This window comes from Cygnus olor, chromosome 13 (assembly GCF_009769625.2).
Source record: "Cygnus olor isolate bCygOlo1 chromosome 13, bCygOlo1.pri.v2, whole genome shotgun sequence".
NCBI classification, from domain to species: Eukaryota; Metazoa; Chordata; class Aves; order Anseriformes; family Anatidae; genus Cygnus; species Cygnus olor.
The window spans coordinates 15,641,775-15,658,149 of record NC_049181.1 but is presented as its reverse complement, the minus strand read 5'-3'; the positions used below and the strand labels follow the sequence as shown (position 1 = coordinate 15,658,149).

At 54.0% G+C, this 16,375-nt stretch overlaps 1 protein-coding gene across 1 annotated transcript; it reads right to left on the bottom strand.

The window, feature by feature from the left end:
• Nucleotides 1-4,721: 4,721 nt before the first annotated feature.
• Nucleotides 4,722-6,718, bottom strand: LOC121077519 (brain-specific homeobox/POU domain protein 3). Its single transcript, XM_040572790.1, has 2 exons — nt 6,545-6,718; nt 4,722-6,084 (listed from the first exon to the last, which is right to left on the bottom strand). Exons 1-2 carry the CDS (start codon nt 6,662-6,664, stop codon nt 5,179-5,181), a joined length of 1,026 nt encoding a protein of 341 aa, XP_040428724.1. The 5' UTR covers nt 6,665-6,718; the 3' UTR covers nt 4,722-5,178.
• Between the last annotated feature and the right edge of the window lie 9,657 nt (nt 6,719-16,375).

Below are 16,375 nucleotides of genomic sequence, written 5' to 3'. Positions count from 1 at the left end.
AGCCCTTCCTCAGGGCTTATGGCTAAAACCAAGGGTAGATGAGCAGAGCCTAGCCCTGGGACTGGTCCTGCTGGGCTCCACTAGGACTGCTGGTAAGCAGAGGGCTATTCTTGTAGGTGAGGGCTGATGTGAGATCAAGACCTTGGCGCGTGCACAGGTAAAACATCAGATTAAATTTCTTTGAGTATTCATTTAATACCTTAAAAAAGAAAGCCTGTAATTTTATTTTCCATACAGCATGGAGCTGTATTCCCATGTTTTTGCCTGTGTTCTGGCTCTGGCCTTACTACAGGTAAATGTTAAACCTGCTTGTGGCTGCAGGGAGACTGAGCACCCACGAGGTCCTGACTCATGCTTTTAGTACCAAGGGAAGGAAATGCAGTATTTCGTCCGTGTAAATGCAAGCCAGGAGATGTCCACAGGGTGAGTGTCACACAACTTCTCCGTGTTGCTTCCTGGAGCTCCCACCCTCTTCTGACCAGACTTGTTGTAAAGTGGCCCAATTTCTGCAGTGAAGAGGTGCTCAGGTGGCCAAAATCCGAGGCTCGTGAGTATTCCCCCTGCCTTCAAGCATCAGGCTGCAGTAACATGGACCAGCATATCCACTGAGCCCATGCATCTCCACCATGTCCTGGTCTGATCCAGCAGTGCAGAAAAACCTTCCCTCACTTGGCATAGAACATACAACACGGGCCTGATCCTGCACACCCTGCTCAACCAAAACCCTCAGGAACTTCCCCAAGCCAAGGGCAGTGTCTGGTAGCAGAGAGCAAAGAGCACAGATGGGAAATGTGCATCCTGACTGAGGGCTTGCTCCTTGTGAAGAGCGACTGATGGGCTCGGGCAGGGGGTTGCCCCTCATACCTGCCCCGTTTCCCTAAATATTTCCAAAGGCAGCTGATTTTTAGTCTTCTTCCTGGGCTCCCACTCAAGCCCGGCTGTCCTCCTCCCTGCTCGGGCATCTATGAAGCCTGTAATTACTGCTTTACTCCTTTTTCCCCTGTAGTGGAACAGAGCCTACTTCAAGCGCTGGCCTCTTTAAAAATACATCTGCTCTGCTCTGCACTAAAACACATAGAATAATAGAAGAGAGTCCGTCAGCAGGGGCATCCTTTACCTGTATGGCTTTCAAAGGCAGGAATCTTTTAAAGAACATGGAGCATTTTCTCTCCTCCAGACCCAAAGCTGAGTGCAAAGCTGTGATGTGCTGGCAATATTTGAACAAGGGGGTTGCTGGTGTTGGTGGCCACTTTCCTGATCCTCCACATCCTTTAAAGCTCTGTGTGAGGGCTGGAGCTGCAAGGTCCAGCCACATAGCTTAGGGCTGGGGAGATGGGACTCGCTGATGGCCCCGGGACAGCCCTGCTATCAGCAACATTCTTTGTCTTATTTCCCTTCCTAGAGGGAGAGTCAGCCCCTTGGCTGTGTGATTTGGTGAAGCCATGCCCCCAGATTGTTCTGTTCTATGACATAAAGGAGGGACAGTGCTTCCCCCAAGATTTCTTCAAATGCATCTGCATTTGTCTGGAGTTCACAGACTCAGTTCAGCAGTACATGTACAACATTATGTAGTTATCTGTATGCTCAAGGGACTTAGGTGCCTAAATTCCTTTGTTTTTTTATGGCGGAAACAAAACAACCATGAGCATGGCATGGAGCTCAGCATCATGGAAGTAAGCACTGCATGGCAGGAGAGACCCTTGCTGCAGGGCTCACTGGGCAGAACTCCAGGAGCCCATGTCTGGGAGCTTCAGCAGCCCAGAACCCGTGGGCATCTTTCCTCAGAAAGCCTTTGCAGCAGCACAGATAGGACTCATATCTGCTAAGCTGTCGTGTCCCCATTTGTAGATGCCTCTTTCTGAGCCAGTCATCCATCATCTTTATAGTCTTTAAGGTGAGCAAGATGCATGTAGAGGACCATTCAGCTGCCCTGCTTCAGGGGTGAGAAAGTGATGACCTGCACTGTGGATTCCTTGGCTCCTCTCCATGGGCCGTAACTGGAGCCTAGAGGTCTACACCCACAGGCACACCCCTCTTTTGAAGACCCCGTCTGTATCAGTGCTCAAATCCTGTCCCTGGTAGTGGCTGAGCCAGCTCTGCCTGATGCTCCTGAGTTCCTGGGATGAACCAAATCCCAGCCAGAGAGGTGGTCCCACCTAGCCCACCCCATCCCATCCCTATCTGTCTATCAGACTGTTGGTAAATGAGGAACCAAGTCCCGCAGCGTGGCCTTGGGCCAGCATCAGTGGTGGGTGAGAGGGTACCCTTAGAGATGGACTGGCTGCCAAAGCCGCAGGTTTGATAAGCTGCCTCATACATCAAACCTCAATTGAAAAAGGAAAAAAAAAAAAGGGTGAGAGCTGGGTGTCCAGCCCAATCAATAGTCCTTTCATTTAATGCTATTTTGGCTTTAGGGTCAAGGTTCAGGGGCTTCCTTTGCACTCCAGGAACTGGGAGTGTGCCTGTGCCGTGACACCTGCATGCATGTGCATTTCCTCTCCTTCCTGCAAAGCTCTGTCTCCTTTCCTCGTCCTGGCCTTTCCCCTAAACTCCCCCAAGCACACAGAGCCTGGATTTGAAGGGCTTTGGGGTCTGCTCAGATTTCCAGCCTGGACCTGAGCGCTTGGGGCGGGACCTGGACACGCTGCCCCAAAAAGACATCCACGAGCCCCTGCCACCATGGGGCTGGGCTCCTCCTCACCGGGCGCACTTTTTCCTAAGCGCCCTTTGCCTTTGCGACTGGGAAATACCCGCTCGCCTCCTTATGATCGCGGGTGATAAATATTGCATCGCTCGCAAACTTTGAAGAGCGAGGGCAGAGCGGCACCCGCCAGCCAGCGGCTCTGCGCAGCGACCCCGGCCCCGCAGCAGGGCTGGGGGTCCCCGTTTTGGGGAGGGGGCACCTGGGGGGTCGCGGCGAGGCAGGAGCAGCAGCAGCAGACCGCAGCGTGTTGTGGCTGCGAGGGAGCGAGGGGGGGGATGCGGAAGGCCCTGCTAATGCTGCACGGAGCCGATTCTCCAAGGCCCCCCCGGGCAGCACTCAGCATCCAGCCTTCATTAAAATTTCATCGGCAGCACTTGGCCAAGGTCTATTTATGAAAATGCGCTTTTCGCTTCATAGGAAAAAAAAAAAAAAAAAAAAAAAAAAAAACGGGAACGGAGCGAAAGAACAAAGGCGGGGATGGGGTTTGTGAAGCCTCCGCGGGCCAGGGGGGCTCCAAACCCGGACGGTGCCCGCGATGCCCCGGCCGCGCAGGGCTCTGCTTGCTCCGCCGAGCATCTCCTCGCCCGGCTTTCCTCGAGCACCTCTTTCGGATGCTTCACCGTTTTCCCATCTTTTTTTCCTTTAAAATTTGCAGATTCGGGAGCTGCTCTGTCGCGCTTGTCCCCCCCGCCCCGTCCCCGTGCCTCGGTTGCCGGGGGGTGCCGAGAGTCGCTCCCCGTGCCGCGCTCGGTGCGTTTGGTTTCTTTTCCCCCGAAAAAAAAAAAAAAGAAAAAAGAGAAAGTTATAAAACAAAAGCAACAAAAGCACGGAGCCTCGTACGAGGGGGAAGCCCCCCCACCGCGTGTCCGTGTCCCCCCGACCCGGGGACAGCCCGTGGGACACGCCGTCCCCGGCTCCCCCCAGCCGGACGCTTTGAAGGCGGCTTCGGGAGAGGTTTGGACGCGAGCGCCCAAAGTTTCTCGGCAGCCTCAAGTCGCATCTCGGCCGCCGGGGCACGGCCAACGAATCCGCCCCGTGGGCACCGGCCCCGAACCCAAAGCCACGCGTGGGGCTTCTACCCGTGGAAGCTTGCGCTGCTCCCCAGCAGGGAAGGGACGAAAGCCCCCCCGGGCTCTAAAACCCTGCTTTTCCCCTTTTATCCCTCTTTTCGTTGCTTTTCGCCTCATTTCTTCCTCCCCCCAAACCCTGGAGGAGGAAGGACCGAGCCCCCCGGGGGTGCCGCGGCCGGATCCGGCCCCTCCCGGCGGCCGCAGTAACTCCAGGAGGCAGGAGCGGGGGGGTGAGGTAAAACGTGCATGGTTTATTGGAAATGCTGCAGCGTACAGAGACACCAAATTTCATTCAGCACACACACAGCGAAACGAAATCTCGTTTAAATAATAATAATCATTAGTTTAAAAAAAAATTAACAACGAATCGGAGGCAAATTTCTCTATTAAATATGCAAAGCAAAAAAAAAAAAGAAGAAAAAAAAAGTATTCTTGCCTTAGAAAGTGCAGAGTTCGGTACTGGCGGAGGCACGGGGCAGGGATGCCGCGCACCCCCGCTGCCCCAGGCTGGTCCCGCCGCTCCTGTGAGCCCCAATGGTTTGATTGTCGAAGCGTAGGATATTTTACAGTGAAATCATACGGCTATCAAACAGTTTGAGTGAGAACAAAGCAAAATAAATCTCCCCCCCTTTTTTTTCCCCCCACCAAACAAACCGTGACTTCCAGGGACGTGCCAATTTTTTTTTTCCTTTCTTTTTTTATTCTTTTTTTTTCTATTTTTTTAATATATATATATATTTTAATTTAGCCGATGAGGTAGAAACAGAAACATTATTGCAAAAATGCGAAGGGGCAGGGGACAGCGAACAAAACCATGCAAGTGCGTGTGTGTGCGTGTGTGCGCGCGGGGACCCTGGCAGCGAGCGTGGGGGCACGGGCCAGCGCCTCCGTATTTACAGCCGTCAGGACGGCTTCAGCTCCTTTTCTTTCTTTTTTTTTTTTTCCCCCCATTTATTATTATTTTTCTTTTAGTTTTTAAAAAGAAGAGGACTGGGCACCGAGGAAGGAGCGGTGCTGCAGCCGCTGCTTGCCCATCCGAGCCAGGAAGGGGCTGCAACAAAGCCCCGCCGGGCTCTTGCTGCCGCTACCCTTGCTCCGAGCACCCCCAAAATTCCCCTCCAGGACTTCTGTTCCATCTTCTCCTTTTTCTCCATTTTTGTCTAGAAAAAGCAGTCTGTACCAGTCATAACAGTGGGGCCAGTTTGCCTGGGGGGTGAGGAGCAGGCACCAAACTGTTCGCATCGCTTTGGGCGGGTTTCCCTTTTTAGGTTTAGTTTTCCTTTTTTCTTTTTTTCTTCAATTTTTTTTTTTTTAAACAACAGAAAAATCATCCCAAACCCTGCCCACTTCAGAGGGGCTGGGGGGGGACCAGGCACTCCCCCCACTGCCTTCCCAGCCCCTTCTTCAGTAAGTGGCAGAAAATTTCATCCTTTTCTGCTTCTGTCTCTGATTGCAAAACCAGACCCGCACCACGTTCTTCTTCAAGTCTAACTTCTCGGCGATGGCAGCGATTTTCTCCGAGGATGGCCGCGGCTGCACGGCGAAGTAAGCCTCCAGCGACCGCTTTTCGGGGGCGGCGATGGAAGTGCGCTTGCGTTTCTTGTCCCCTCCTGTATAGATCTCCGGTTTGGTCATTTTCTCCCTCTGAGCCCTCTCGGCCTCCTCCAGCCACGCTTCTAGGATGGGCTTGAGGGCCACCATGTTGTTGTGGGACAAGGTGAGGGACTCGAACCTGCAGATCGTGCTTTGGCTAAGGCAGCCCACCCCCGGGATCTTCAGGTTGGCCAACGCGGAGCCCACGTCCGCCTGGGTCACCCCCAGCTTGATCCTCCGCTGCTTGAAGCGCTCGGCGAAGGACTCCAGCTCCCGCGGGTCCGTCTCCGTCTCGGGGCCGGAGATGACAGCGTGGGAAGCGAGGCCGTGGGGGTGGGACATGTTCATAGGTTGGGAGTGGTGGGCCATGTGGTTGATGGCCGACATGTGGGAGTGAGGGTGAGAAGGTGTGGAGCCCACGTCTGGACCTGGCACCCCTCCGAGCGGGAGGGCAGAGTTGAGGTGGTCCAGGAGCTCGCCCTCCAGGCCCTGGGTGGGCTGGTGGTGGTGGTGGTGGGGATGGTGCGTGGTCAGCACGGACGGGTGGTGCAGGTGCACGGAGGACGAGGTAGGAGTGCAGGACACGCTGCTCATGGTGTGGTAGGTGGCATCCGGCTTGAACGGGTGGGTTTTCTGCGATACTATATCCACAGCGGCCAGAGCCTCGGCACCCCGCAGCAAGGTCTCGTCGAAGCCCGCAAAGATGTTGCCCTGGATCTGGATGTGGGTTGAGGGGAGAAAAGGGGAGCAAAAAACAAACCAAAAGAGTGGGAGAGGATTAAAACACAAGCGGCGTGACAGAGACCCCGCTCTGCCCCAAAGCGGCGCACGGGCCAGGTGAGTGGAACAGAGCCTGGCCCAAGCCTCAAAAGAGGAGCACGGGAGGGGGGTGCTGGACCCTGGGCACCCCTCTTGCACCCTGGACCCTGGGCACCCCCCAGCAGCGGAACAGAGCAGAGGGAGACAGACCCAGGGGGTCCCAAGGAATCTTCACGCTACCGGAGTTGGGCTGCGGGACGGAGCCGCTGGGTCTGAGACCCCCACATTGGGCTGCGTGGGACCCCCAAACCCAAAGGAAACCCAACCCATCGAGTCGAGAGGGTGCAGCAAGACGCGGTCCCCCCCCAACCACAGCTGGGGAGGGGTCGCGGAGCCCCCCGACCGGCCGGGGGCTTACCTGGGGGGCGGGCAGGCAGGCTCTGCGGATGGCCTCGGAGCTGGTGTGCAGGTGGGGGTACTTGGGCTCGTGCAGGATGGGGTGCATGCTGAACGCCTGCTTGCTGTTCATGGACATCATGGTGGGAGAGGAGCGGGGCAGGGGCGCTCCGGGCAGCCCGGCTCCGGGGGCGCGGTATTGTCTCAGCCTCCGCCGCCCGGCATCGGCGGCATTATAGCCCGGCCCCCCCGCCCCCCCGGGCGCTCATTGGACGCCTTTCGGCAGACACCTCCCACCGCCCGCCCCCGGCCACTGAGCTCACCCCCCCCGGCCGGGCCCCCCCAAACCCGGGCCCCCCCTCCCGACCCCCCCCCCCGCCCCAAGGCAAAAAAAGGCACCTGGGGATAAAACTCGGCGAGCAGAAGAAGGAAAAGTTTCACCAACTTTTTTTCTTTTTTCCGCTTGCTTTCTTTCTTTCTCTTTCTTTCTTTCTTTCTTTCTTTCTTTCTTTCTTTCTTTCTTTCTTTCTTTTCTTTCTTTTCTTTCTTTCTGTTCTTATTTCCCTCCCTGGCTCCGTTACCTGCTTGCGGTGTCCCGCGTCTGTCCGTGTCTGTCCGTCCGCACCCCGGCCGACCCCCCTCTCCCGGCCCCCCCGGCACTTCTCCCCCCACCCGCATGCAGTCTGCAGCATCTCCGGGGCAGGGGAACCCCAAAAGCTGCTGGGGATGGGGATGGAGACTGTGGGGTTGCTAGGAGGGTGCTTGGTCATGCTCGGGGCAAATGCCCTCTGAAGGGAACAGCGTGTGTTAAAGCAGCCCAGAAAACCCAGCCCCGGCAGCCGGGAGGCTGGAGTGTCCCCGAAAGGAGGTACTTGAGGTCTTGATGTGCACAGGAAAAGGTCGGAGCCAGCAATAGGGGGCTGGAAGCAGCCACCACCACCATGCAGGTCTCTGCCTGGACTCGGGCACAGCCATCAGGTGATGCTTGTGCAGACAGAAGGTCCCTAAGCTACTGCTGGGCAGCTCCTTGCTCGTGTAGCGGGACAGAGGAGAGACCTGGGGGGCTGCACCCTGCCCCTGGGGGAAGACCTACATTTATTGGGCTGCCGGGATCATGCAGAGGGATGGGAGCAGGGCAAGGGGCAGTCCCTGCACTTGGTCCAGGCAGACCTTCCTGTTCATCAAAGCATCCTCCGAGTGCCAGCGATGCTCTGCCAACACGCTGATGCTCTGAGTATCCACCGGCAAGAGGCGGCGGGAGCTCGGAAGCCTTCCTCCCTCCTGCTCTCTACCAGCACAGCTCTGAGTCATGGTCTCCCCTCTGCTGCTTGCGGAGAGATTGCAGCATCAGGTGATGGGCAGAGGAGAGCGGCTGCCAGAGAGGTTCACCGGAGGCTTTCTGCGCAGTGGAGCCATGGGCACAGTTCTTGCGGAGGGGAATCGGCCCTCCTGGGGGCTCCGTGTGGGCACAGGCGCCTTCAGCTGGCAGCCCCCGGGCTTGTTACCTGTGCATTATGGTGCCCAGAAGCTTTCACGAGGGGTCTTCGTCTCCCTTTTCACTGGGCTCTTCCTGGTGACCACTCTATTCACTTTTTCCTCATTTTCTGTATTTCAGCAGCTCAGAGAAGGAAGGCTGAGGTAGTGGTTCAGTCCCCGAGCCTGGCTGTAACTCTCCCCAAGGAAGCCAACGTCGTGCCAAGCCAAATTTTGCTGCAAGGAGCGGGCTCCAGGCTGTGCCTCAGAACTTGCCCCAGAGGTCAGGAACTATAGGATGAGACCTGGGCATGCTCCTCTTCTGCACATCTCACAGAGAGTTGCCTGGAGCGGGGAGAAATTGGATGAATATCTCCTCTGAAGGGCTCAGCAGCTGCTTCTCCACATCTTCAGGCAGCTAAGGACCCAGACTTAGGCACTGAGCACAGCACAAGGCTGGAGCTCACCAGGAAGCATAGAAATACCTGTTCTGGTGCACAAAGCCACTTCCCACCACTGAAACAAGTGGGAACCCATGGTGGCATCCCCCGTTGTGCCTCTGCACACACTGTCACTGACGCTGGAGCACAGACACCTGTGTGTGCACAGGGAGGGACAGAGCGGGACACTATGGGGACAGCAGGAACCCCTCCCAGCTCCATTCCATGGGTGAACCCGTCCTCCTTCCATCTCCTGCATGCGTTTGTGGTGTGCCCTTGCACACCGAAGAGAGCAGCTGCCCTCCATATAAGTTGTCCCAAAGCCTCTGGATTTATCTAGGACTTCTCAGGTTCCACCTGGCTTGGGAAGAACAAGTGTCTTACAGTCAGGATGGGTGAAAACACAGCAAAGCTCCAAGCAAAAAACACTTCTACAGCAGTAATAATTATTCATATCTAATCCCCAGGCCCACAGGTTGTCTTTGGAAATTCATTCTGAGATGACTCCATGGCAGCGAAGAGGCAGAAAGCTCTTCATTTCATTATTGTTCCTTGTGATGATCAGATGTGGTGGTTATCTGCCACGGCATGCCAACTTGAAGGGGTTGGGGGTACTAGTGGTGTCATGACGTGTCCTGACAGAGCACCAGGTGCTCTCGCCCGTCATTCCCATGGGCAACTAATCCCGGGAACTGTCTGCAGCTAGGTCTGTGCCCAAGAAGCTGTATCTCTTTGTTACTTTTCGAAGACAACCCCTAGTTTCTCCTTTTGGTTTTCTGCCTCTAACCGATGAAAACTCACAGCGCTCCTCCTAATCCCCGCGTTTTCAGTCAATGGACACCTCAATGCAGCTTGTCAGAGCATCGTCCTGCCTGCCATGTGGTTTGGTGCCTCAGGCAGTGACCTGCAGATTGCAGCTGTTTTTATTTCCTAAGTGGGTTTGATCGCTCCTTCGTTTGTGCCTGAATGAGAGCTTTTGGCACCCTCATGGGCTGCCATGGGGGCTGTGTGTTCAGGCTACCAATTACACCCGCTGGCAGTGCTTCCTACAACCACAGAACAGAGGGGACATGGCTTTCCAGGCCTCCAGGAGAGGATCTGGTGGAAAAGGCCCATTTGGGACATCCTCCAGAAGAGCAGGATGAGCATCCTGTAGAGCCATTAGGGGACAGCAGCTGCCTCCTATTTGCCCATCAGGACTGAGTCCTTGATGCAAGGAGGAAAGTCCTCGATGCCCAGGAGGCAAACAGGGATGGGGAGGAGCAGGGCTCCTGGAAAATGCTGTGGGTGGTGGTATAGAGACCGGGACGTGAGTGCATGGAGGGTGTCCCCTACCTGGGCATTGCCAGGTGCCCTTCCCTTTCCTCATGGTCCTTTCCAGGGCTTGAGCAGGAATTATCCCAGAATTTCTAGTACACTGGAAATTTTAGGTTTACACTTCATTTGAGCCCCAAATAGGCAGTGATTCTCAGCACCAGCACCCTCTCAGCTCTTGCACAGGACCTTTCCATGCCTCCAGCAGCATTCTTTCCATCCCAGGCTCCGAGAAAATGTCTCCTCATCCCTGCTCAGCCATCCAGCAGCTCCAACACCACCCACCACCATCTGCAGGGACCCTGGGGAGGATCCATCCATCAGAATTAAGATGTTTGGGGATTAAATGCTTCGATCTCATCGGAATTTGTGTTTTTTGATGGAAATTGGGTTTGTCGGGAAATGTGTAAGCAGCTCTACCTGCACAGGCGACGGTTAAATTGCTTGTATGAGTGCAGGAACAGAAACATCAAGCCCCGAGCACTTTTTAACAGACACACTAAACTCTATAAGCTGTCTCACTGGTGAGAGAGGCCAATGGCATCGAGGAGAACATTTCACAGGGTACTTATGTTGATTTAAACTGGGATTGCAATGACAAACAGGAATGAGACAAGCTGAAGTGCTACCCCATTCAACTCGGGTGAGCAGTGGCATTGCAGAAGACTCAGCTGAGCCAAATGCTACTCTTTTCACCACCCAAAATTACAGGGTTTAGAAAAAGACATCGAGTCACAGCTCAAAATGTCATGCAGTCAAACGGACTGTTTCAGGAGGCTGGGAGAGAGCTAGAGGAAGAGCTCCCGGTGATGACTGGGTGTCTTTCTTAGCCTGGATAGCAGAGAGTATTTTAATGTGCAGATCTAGCACTTTAGGTGTAAGAGGAAAGACTATCCATGCAGGCCAATGCTGCAAGCCAGCTTGTAAAAATCCTTATTAAAGCCCCGCTGAGCCTAATCATGAAAGATAGCTTTTAATTAAAAAGTGCAACCATTCAGCCAAGTTTTATAGGGAGATTGCTATGACCCCGGGAGATGCCAGCCAGCAATAGACCAAACTCCTTCCGGAAGGAGGGATTTTTCCCAACCCTTGCTGTTAGCTGGCAGGGAACATCTCCAACTGCTTTAAATGGGCAACTTCACAAGTTTCCTGAGTGTGGTTTCTTCCATTAGAAAATGGGAATCCTTTAACAGCTCACCGAGGCAGCAAAATTCCTCCACTCCATCTATTGCATTAGGAGCCCAGAGTCCACGCTGCTCAACTCGGCGGAGCAGGGAGAGAGAGCAAGAGAAAAGAAAATCCAGATGGGGCAAAGTGTAGCTCGACTTTTTAATGCTAAATTATTTACAGTAAGTAAAATCGTGTGTGTCAATTGTGAAAAGCGTCCAATTTGTTTGATTTACATTGCAGGGGGGTGCCCTAGGGTAGGGGGTGTTTAACTATCTCCTCTAATGTAATTGCCTATGGCAGCCCGTTAAATATTTGATAGGCTGCCTGAGCAAAGTAAGGAACTTCGTCTGATACGCTCCCGCAACCCTTTCAGTGTATTGAATGTATTTGCAGCCAGAGAGTACCTGAGCCCTTTCTATTGTGTAACCGGTGCTAAGCGCGCTCATTTTAAGCCCATGCAGACTGCAAAGGGCATGCTTTAGCCTTTTCTTTTTTTTTTTTCTTTTTTCTTTTTTGGTACACTTGGGTTCTGTGGGAATAGGTGCTTTGTACTGGAGAATGGAGCTCTTCCCCAGTATACACAGTTTTCTTCTGCATAAGAAGCCCTTCAGCCACAGGATGGTCAGGGCTTGGTTCACACCTTGGCTGCAGGATGGGGTTAGGTGGGATGTGTTATTGGTCCTCCTCCTTCCCACCATGGCCATATCCAACCCTGGTCCCTATGTGATTGTGAGAGCAGTGGTTGCCACTGCCCACCTCCTGGATGTTCCCTCTCTAGCCTTTGCCACCAGCAGCTATGTTCCCAAGAAGACAACTGTTCCTTAGCCCAAGCAAAGAGGAAAAAAGCAAAGTTTTTGACTAATCTGCCCTCGAGACATACTCAACTGCTTACAGAGCCTGATTCCTGACTTGTGGACCTGCCCTGGCTCAGCATCTCAGTTTGGTTGAAAGGCTAAGGGGAAACATGGGCAAGGCTTCTCTGGTTTTAAGGAGACTTCTTTTAAGGGTCTCCTTTGCCATCGGAGACAAATCCAGCTGCTCAATGAAATGCTGAAGGGGGAGACCAACTCACTTCATGCAATAGCTTTTGAAGACTATTTTGGGTCCTCAAACCAAATATTCACACTCTCTTCCTCCTTGTGAGTGTATTTGCAGCACAGTTATTTGGTCGAGCCTCTGGGAAGGGGCTGTAGAGCGGCTCTTCCTCTGCACCACCCGGAAAATCCAGGGGATAAAGGAGATCTGCCCACCTTCCTCACTTCTGCAGCAGGGAGCTGGGAGGCTGACACCCACACTGCAAAGGGCTGGAGCACCAGCTAGCCAGGGAGCCTGGTTCTCACCACCTCCCTTCTGTTTTTTGTCAAGTGTCCTCCCTGCACTGCGGTCACAAAGCAGCCCAACAGCCCTGCAGGTCAACCAGGACCCCTTCCTCCACTCATTGCCAAGGAATACCAGCAAAGAGCCCAATGGGTTACCTCCAGGATATATGAACATACAAATTAGGAGAAAAAAAAAGTGCACGGGGCAAGAACTGGCCACCAAAGATAGGACAAGTCCAGTGTAGCGACCAGGAGGAGTCCTCAAGCAGCAAAGAGGGCTGCAAAGAAGGGTGGCTTCCACGGTCAGCAGGAGCAGGACGTGTTGACACTCAGCCTTCTGAAGAAGAGTGAGGAAGGAACTCGAGGGATCCTTTAGGACACGTCCATCAGCCTCAGACGTGTCTGTAGGGATTTCTCCCTGCATTGACTGGGGAAGGCAGTGGCTGGCGCTGACTGTGACATTTCACTGAAATCAAAGCGTGGGGAGTGGGCATCCCCCAGATGATGCAGTAACGGAGAGTACCGTGTCTGGGGGGTCAGGAAGATGGGGCCCTGTGGAAAGGTCTCACAAACACCACAAGACACAGCCCTAATCCAGAGGGGGCTGCGATCCAAAAAGGATTATCATCCCCAAGAGTGGAGAGCTTCAGCTCCACTGTGGGTCAGGGCTGAGATCAGCACCTTCATGAGGCTCTGGAGAGTACCGAGCAAAGAGAGTGCTGTGAGGTTTCATAAAGACCCCTAATGAAGTCCCTGAGCTGCCTGTAGGAGACAGAAGAGCCTGAAGTTACTCCTGGGGGGAAGGCAGGGAGCTGGAAGACTCCCCAGGACAACCCCGTACTTCTCTGGTCAACCTCACCAGTCCCTGGGAATTCCTAGAGGGCAGGAAATATCACATCACCAGCCAGGGGTGGTAAATATTTAACAAGGGGAACACCCCTGCTTTTCTCCCTCCCCTCTTCATACATACTTGATTCCTGCATCTCCTTCAGCTGGTGGCTCTGCCCTTCTCCAGCCTCTCCATGGCGGTGCCAGGGACGAGCAGCAGCGGGTAAGGCTGGGCCCCAGGTAAACCATCAATCAGCGACTACCACGACTGGTGTTTGGCCAGGCGCAGACAAAAGGGAGGGACACCCTTGCCTTGTGCCTACAGCCTTCTGGGACTGTCCCAGACTTGTGCTCAGCACCCAGTGCACCCCCAGTTTGCCACAGCAGGGGGACAGTTGGTTCAGGTCTAAGCACAGCAAGGAGATTTGGCACCTAGGAGTGCTGTTCCCCAGTGCTCCTTCACTCCCTGCCTTATCCAGACACGCATATCCTGCTGTGAGATGTGCTCCACTCGGATGTCTACCAAGAAAGTGTCACCCTCTGCAAACAATGTCCTCATCGCCACAACTGAGCCTTGTCCCAGAGAGGGGTGGTCTCCAGGTCCTCAGTCCCTCGGGGGATATAGTGCCCCCGGGCTGGGAGAGCTGGGGGTCTCCAGCCCTACAGCCTGCTTGGGGCAGGACCAGCTAGAGCAGGCTGGTTAAGGCCTTGTATGGTGGGGTTTGAACATCCCCAAGGATGGGCATACCCAAGTCTCTCTGGGCCCCTGTTTGATAGGCAGGAAGAAGCTGTCAAGGACCATAATCTACAAAAGCAGCCAGTTTGCCTGGGGGTGCTGCACGTGCCTGATTTAGCGTGCAAACACTGTGGGGAGATGGGAACGGAGGGCTTGGGCCCGGCTAGAACCAGCACTGCCAGTGAGACACGCGCTGAACTCCATGCAGGTCCCTGTGAGCCCATTGGGGCTTCTCAGGGGGGTTCTCAGTATTGTGGGGCTTCTCAGAGGGCTTCTTGGGGTAGTGGTTTTGGGGAGGCAGGGTTGAGGTGGTTTTTGGGAGGCAGGGGCAGCCGACCAGGCAGGGTTGACGGGGTTTGGAAGAGCATCGGATGAGAAGAGGCCCGGTGGGCTCCTGGGCCGCAGGGGAGGTTTGGCACAGCGTGGCCACGCAGGGATCTGGGCTGATGCTCCCGGGCCCCTGGGGACTCCCAGCCTGCTCCAGCGCCGACACGAAGGCTCGCTGTGGTTCTCCATCCTCGCTGCTCGCTCCAGCTCTTACAGAAACCAGCTCTATTAATATCCCCAGCTCTTCCTCTCGGCCGATTATTCTCCTGATGGCCCAAATTTCCAGTTAGCTCCTCTCCAAATTTAAACGATTGCTTCCCCCCTCTCCTCTCAGCCCCCCCACCTTTCCGAGAGATGATGTCACTGATGACCTATATTCTCCTTCCTCTTACATGGCTGGCGCCGGGGCTTTTAGATCCCCACTGCTGGCTGTGACTGGCTGACAGCCAGTCCCAACCTCACAAGTAACCACGGCCATTCACGGCCAGAGGGAAACTCCGGCACTGCCAGCAGAGATGGAGAAAGGCAGAGGAAGGAAGGATGGAGCTGGCCGGAGCCCACTGCCACCCAGGAGGGGTGGTGTCAGCGAGGGGAGGAAGAGAAGCTGTGAAATAGTTAACAGCTTTGACCAGAGGAAAGCAGTTGTGGAAGGCGTAGAGCATCTTTGGTGCTCCACTGGTCCTTGGGGACTACCGAGACCTCATGGGCTGATCCGCTGAGCCCTCCTGCAGCCCCGTGGCTCCTAAAGCGCTGCAGATACTGCTGGGAACAGCACTGCTACATGTGTTTGCACACCCCATGTCTTCCACCCCAAAGCCTGTAACAGCCCAGAAATGCCTCTTGCAACAGCCCTTTGCATGCATAGAGGGCCCAAGTGTGTTGTAGTTCTTTGTAAGCCAAAGCACCATGTCAAAGCCAGCGTGTTTCAGTGCAGTGATAAACTCTTCAAAGTGCTTTTTTGTGTCACGATTCCATGGAGGATCTCAGCACTTGCCTGCACAATGCCATTAATCAGCAGAGGCCAAAACTCAATCAGTCTATGGAAGAGGAGACCATGGCTGGCAGGTTAGAGAGGGACTTCCCGATGGTGGGAGGAAACAGGACACCACCACCTCTGCTGCCACAGCCCTGCTCAGGGCATTTCTTTTGTAAAGTCTTCCTAAGGCCACCTCTGGCTCTTCTCAGCAAACTACTGACACAGGACTTCTGTGTGCCCTTCAGTCCCCAGCTAGGGAAAGCTGCCATGAGTCAATGCCTTTGGTACTGCCTGGCACTGACAAGCTGGAGACCACATTTCTAAGAGGGAAGGGGGAAGGGAACCACAAACAGAAATAGGAAGAGACCTGGGCGTCACTCCATTTCAACTTTGCACCCTGGTTCTTCTACCTTCTTACAGCTCCTCAGCTGGGTCGGCTGCTTTGAATAAAGGTCCTCCTGCTTATCCCCAGCCCTGCATTCTCAGCTCAGGTCCATGCAACCCCAGAATCCTGGCCCCTCATCCACAAGCACACCATCCTTACCAACTTCCACAGCTGGCAGGAGACATGCTTGAACAGAGGAAAGGCTCAGTCATACAGGAAAGACATCCCAAAGGCCTTTTGTGACGTCCTGCTTCTTCCAAACAAGTTTTAACATATAGGTGAGGTTTTGGCCGGATGGTCCAACACCTAGCTGCAACAGCACTAGCACAGCACCCAGCCACAGGGTCACACTGCTCTTGAGACACAAGGGGTACAGCAGCCAAAGGGATCAAACCTGCAGGCTGTCTCCTTATCCAAAGGAGATTCCTTCTGGGCCACACCCTGTTTATTCAGCAAAGGGACTTTCCCTAGAAATTCATACGCTTAGGATTTCCAGCAGGAAAGAGAGGGAAAAAAGAAAGATGAAGAAAGGAGTGAAAAGAAAAAAGAAAGAAAGAAAGAAAGAAAGAACAAATGAACACGAGTAAAATGGGGAGAGGAAGAGAAGAAAAATAAGGAAGGAAAGAAATAGTCTCGGTTTTCTGAGTTAGAAGCAAAATTATCTTGATTTTCATTTGAATAATTCATGTTTGCCACGGGCCATGTATTCCTGAGCTTGGGTGTCAAGTGTTTATTGAATATATCTCTTGACAGGGCACTTGTGTGATATTCAGCCATTGCCAGAGCGTTAAAAAAACACACACAACAAATGTAAAAGGAGGGGGAAAAAAAAGGAAATGCTGAAATGACGGCTTTCTCCACCTCAGTTTGAGAATAATTGGTCCA